This window comes from Aptenodytes forsteri, unplaced genomic scaffold, assembly GCF_000699145.1.
Source record: "Aptenodytes forsteri isolate BGI_AS27 unplaced genomic scaffold, ASM69914v1 Scaffold347, whole genome shotgun sequence".
NCBI lineage: Eukaryota > Metazoa > Chordata > Aves > Sphenisciformes > Spheniscidae > Aptenodytes > Aptenodytes forsteri.
The window spans coordinates 744719-749782 of record NW_008794110.1 but is presented as its reverse complement, the minus strand read 5'-3'; the positions used below and the strand labels follow the sequence as shown (position 1 = coordinate 749782).

The 5064-nt window shown below is 49.9% G+C and overlaps 1 protein-coding gene across 2 annotated transcripts in view; it reads right to left on the bottom strand.

The window, feature by feature from the left end:
- Positions 1-4253, bottom strand: part of ORAI2 (ORAI calcium release-activated calcium modulator 2) — a 12744-nt gene extending 8491 nt beyond the window's left edge. For both annotated transcript variants that reach the window (XM_009275405.1, XM_009275415.1), the window contains exons 1-2: positions 4180-4253; positions 1630-1870 (exon numbers count right to left, since the gene is read on the bottom strand). In XM_009275405.1, the coding sequence (XP_009273680.1) occupies positions 1630-1857 (228 nt within the window). In that variant the 5' untranslated portion in view covers positions 1858-1870; positions 4180-4253. The remainder of the gene's footprint in view (positions 1-1629; positions 1871-4179) is intronic.
- Positions 4254-5064: the final 811 nt, after the last annotated feature.

Here is a 5064-nt window from a genome sequence, read left to right as displayed (position 1 = left end):
CCCCCCCCCCCCCCCCGTGAGTCCCAGCGACAGCACGCCCCAGCACGGGCACCTGCTTGTGTAACCACGCTGCCTAGATAGAGCAAGAGTTCACACCACTACAAAACATTAATCTAGTAATCATGTTAAAGAGAACAGTCACAAACGACTAACACAGAACTCAAGTAACCCAGAGGCACGAAGGGCAAGCACATGAGCAGCTTTTTAAAGTAAGGCGGCTTCTGAGTGAAAGAAATCTACAGGAGGGCACTCAACTTTCTCAAAACCAGGAGGTACCTTCTGCCATTTCAGCACACAAGCTTGGTTACAGATAAACATACGCTGCGTGAAAAGTTTTTACAAGCATCGCGTGCGCGCAGTCAGCGAGCGGAGAGGAATCGCAAAGCAACCGAGCACCCTCTCTCCCTGCAGCCTGCTCCCACTTAACTCCCCGCTTGCGTTTTTCCAGCTTCACTTTGGGTGACCAACTTTGTCATCCCAAACGGACTGTTGTAATGTTACAGATGATTCACATCCTGGGGGATTGGGGGAGGAAAAAGCAGTGGAAGAAGCTAAAATAAAACCAGGAAAGCTATCCGGAAAGTTCCCGAGATCTGTCTTCCCCCCCCTGCTCCTGAGCTGCAGGATGCAAGATCTTCACATCCCACCCCGCTCACCCAGGCGCTGCCCTCTGCCTCTCTGCATTCAGCTGACAGACCTCCGGAACCACCAGACCTGCCCATTTCCCGAGCAGAAAACCTCCCCCAAACAGATTTCAATTCTCACTCCCGATAAGCAAGAACCGGAGGGGAGATGAAGAGGCTCAAAGCCACCAGCATGGCCGTGGTTTGCTAACACCACGGCCCAGACAGATCTGAGCACTGGACCGCTGTCTGTCTGTCTTGTTTATTTGCTCGCTCCCTGACATGGTTTTGACCTATGCAGATAGCTTCCAGATAACACCCAAGTGCTGCACGGAGGAAAGCAAATACCAGGGTTTATTCCCAATAGGCAGCACTGACAAAAATACACCAGGTTTGTCCCCCTTCAGGCTAGAGAGTCCTCTGACACCGGGTCTGAGGCTGCAGGGCCTCTTCTCACACTTCAGTGCATAACACGATCTCCCCGATCACGCTATGCAAACTCCGCTCTGGCAGACTGGGACCCAACCTCCACCTTATTTTAGACACCGCGACCTGAAAAAACACATACAGAAATTAAGATGATGTTCAGGACCACAGCAACCGCAGGGGCCCGGGGGAGCTCCACGCCCAAGTGCAACCTCACGCGAAGGCAGCCGGCGACGACCGGCCTCGGGGCCAAAGGAGAGCCCAGGTCCTGTATTATTTAGCAACACTGGTGGAGCACTTGGGATCATTTGCAGGTAAGGGATTAGTATTTTTAAAGGGCTGACTTGGGAGCGTGTGGGTTGACTGTTAGGCAGCTCACGTATCCGTTGCTGCCTTGAGAGAGCCAGCCCCAAACTTTTCAGCAGTGGCCAAGCAGAAGCACCCAGGCAGATGCCTCCCGCCTCTTCAGAAAACAACAGTATGTCCTGCTTCTTCACAGGAGGAGAACACTGATTAACAGATGATTTTACAGAACCAAAACCTTCACGATCCAGAAAGCGTTGCTACAAAGTACACATACCATCGCAAATCCAGAGAGCAGAGCAGAGGTTCTGCTGGAAGCTTTCAGTTTGGCTCGGCTCAGGTACAATTTTCTCCACGAAAGGGCTTGAACGGAGTGGTGGTTTGATGTGACCAATTCCAGATAGCTGCGCCGGACCCAGTCCCGATAATCCATGCCTTTTGTGCCAGGTTCAGAGCAGCAAGCAGGAGTGGAAGGATCCACCGGAACATTTAATTCGGAACTCATGATGAGAGAAATGCTGAGGAAACAAAATAGTCCTGTTCAAAAGAAGGTAGCAGACAGGACAAGCATCGACTACTGGAAAATCTGTGTTTAAACAAAAGTTACCCTTAGTCAGTAGAAAAACGACAGACCAAATACCATCACGCTTGCAAGGCACAGAACAGAGAAAGGACCATCCATAATTGCTAAAAATGACCATGAGAACTAGGAAAGGTTACGCAAGTAAACCCGGGAACTACTCCAGTAGGAATTCAGGACGGTTGCACAGCATCTGGCTTTTAATTTCAAAGCTGGCATCTCAACTTTCCCCTTTAATTCCTCCTTGCTAATAAAAAAAAAAATTGTTTTACATAAAGACACTTTGGAAACAGGGCCCCCATCTTATAGTTTTGTTTTAAGCTGACAGCTAATTTCACAGTGCATCACGGATTGGCTCCAAATGCATCTCCTTTAGAGTACCAAAATAACTCTAGCCAGCGTGTTCAGGGAGTCATTTTTTGCTCTTTCTTTGGAAACCAGGTTTTCAGTTAAACCATCGCTCATCATAGCTCAGTTCAGACGGGCACAGTTCTTCCCCAAGACTTCCCCAGTAGTCATGGAGCTGAATGCTGCGTAGGGTTAACAAATGAACTTCCCGAGCTCCTGCAGTGGGAAGTTCAATTTCCTGAACTGCTCGCACTCCATTTATCAGCCGCATCTGACCAAGAATCCTGCTCCCTTACTTCCACCGGTGGCTCTTAGCATGGGGAAAGGAAAAGACAATCCCAAGGGGAAAAGCTAGTTGCCTTCCAGGTAGTTTCGGCGTCTTCAGATTCAAGAGGTTACGCTTAAAGATGTAAGAAAGCAGCGAGGCTGTTTCAGGCGGTGAATGCCACAGCAGCCAGCAGAGACAAGCGCAAGGTCCGAACCACCCCCTCCTTGCACCACAACTTAGCCAGGCTGCTGCCGAATGGCTCTGGTGATCTCCGTGCCATCCGTGGCCACAGAACAGGATTCACTAAACGTTTTGAGCAAGAATTTCTCAACTATGACAAACACCTGAAACTAGATGTTCAACTCAGCCTTCTGAAGAACGGAAACCACGATTCTCCGATTAATACCCCCACCCACAGCTCTGCCACTGACCACCGCGGCGGTGGCAGGTAGCAACAGCAGAGCTGCACCACACGAGACCTTTCTGGCTATAAATACTTACCGGCTCCTAGAAGGAGGAGATGCATGCCCAGAGTCACACATGGTGTGGTACTAATTAGTCCCGGCACCACACCTCAAGGTCATAAACACCTTGCTGTTCGCTTGAGAGGAGCCCCAGCCCTGCCTGCATCCTCCCCCTGCTCCACCCAGCTCTCCACATACGCGGGCCACATGGTGACAGCTAATAAACCATGTTTGCTGTGAGATCTCAGGAAGTGCAAAGATAAAAAGGACACCAACTGCCCACAACTCCGAACGGCATTACTAAAAGGGAACAAAGCTGTTCCAGGCACAATAAGAAAGATTAGACTTCAGCAGCAAATAAAGCATTGCAAGTCGTAAAATTGTCTGTCCCTCTCGGGCACGGTGGGCTTTCAGATTTCAGCCCCCCCAGACGTAATAAGGATGGCAGCAAGAGCACAAGACTTGTTCTTCTGGGCAGTTTTTGACAAGGCCACTGTTAGAGCCCCTGGAGGACTCCAGGATGGCTCCTGAACTGCTCAGCAGTTTTCAAATTATTAAAAAGAAAAAAAACCCAAACCCGTAAAAGAACTTTCACACAACAATAAAAACAAGAACAGAATAACAGGGACAAACCTTCCTGCTTGCTCTGCGTTTCGAGAAAAAGGCAAGAATCACCTATTTTACAGAAGAAGAAGGGGGAGGAAAAAAAAAATAATCTCTCCCCAAGCGTCCTGGGAGGATCAGAGCAGAAACATTCTGTGAGCAGCAAAATTACAAAGCTGTTTCCTGTGACAACATCCTGTGTGGATTCTGCAATGTATATAGCGTGGGGTGAATTTATTAGCTTTGTCCTTAGTTGGGACACTAATGGCCTCTACCCCGCCATTTATTTTCACAAAATGCGTAGGAACTTTGTATGTAGGAAACTTCAACTCCTGGAACAAATTCCATTGAAAAGACAAATTAATTCAGAGGTTACAGAGGGAGAGCAAGAGTACCCAATCACATCTGCTTCTTTCCTTAGAAAAATAAGCTAAAAATACCACAAGGATGAATTTTCACTCTGGGGCAGCTCAAGAGATGTTCCCAAATAAGTAAACAACTTCAGAATAAAATCCATAAACACAAACGTAGCCCAGACAAGCAGTAACAGGACGGCAAACTCACCTTGCTGGCTACGGACATGGAGAGACTGGGTGGTGGGCTCCAAGGGCTGAAACACAAGACCAAAGAAGCATTTTACATGCACAGTATCTTAAGCAGTTTTACTCTGGAAATACTTTTCAGCCAGTTATCTGAAGCAGGGGAAAGTTATTCTGGAGATTGCATGTTCCTGCCTTGCAACATTAAAGGTTCAGGGCACTTGCTCTTACAGAAATAACTATCCTACAGGGCTTTACCGCACAGGGCTGTTGAGTTTTGGATGGCGAATAAGGACCTCCCCAGGAGACCTCTTCCTCAGCCTAAGAGCCAGCTCTGGCCAAGTCCATTCCAGCTGTGTCTTTACTCACTGCCATTGCACCACTGATGCATTTGACCCCGCTTCATTTCACACCGCTGAAGACAAGAAAGCTCTCTGCGATTGCTACCTCATATTGATTTTGTTAATCTGTCCAGCGCCGTCCTTCGGAGCAGCGAGCGTCGTGGGGAAAGCCTTCGCCGTGCCTTACCTCTCAGCTGCCCCCGCCCCGTGCAGTTGCAAGCGCACGTGCGGGGATTTCTTCACAGGAGGGAACGAAGCCCCCGAGCAGAATGCAACCCCCTTGCCCCACCACCACAGCTGGGATCCCACTCACAGGGCACCGCCTGAGCAGGGGATTTCTCCTCCTCCTTGCCGGCCACTCTCAGCACACCCCAGGCAGGATGCGACCCCACACAGCGAGGATCTCCCCTCCAACAGCGCTCTCAGACAGGGGACCCCCCAGGCCAGGATGCGACCCCCTCAAGCGGGGGATTCCCCCCCCGAGCAGAATGCAACCCCCTTGCCCCCCCACCACAGCGGATCCCCCTCTCACAGGGCACCGCCTGAGCAGGGGATTTCTACTCCTCCTT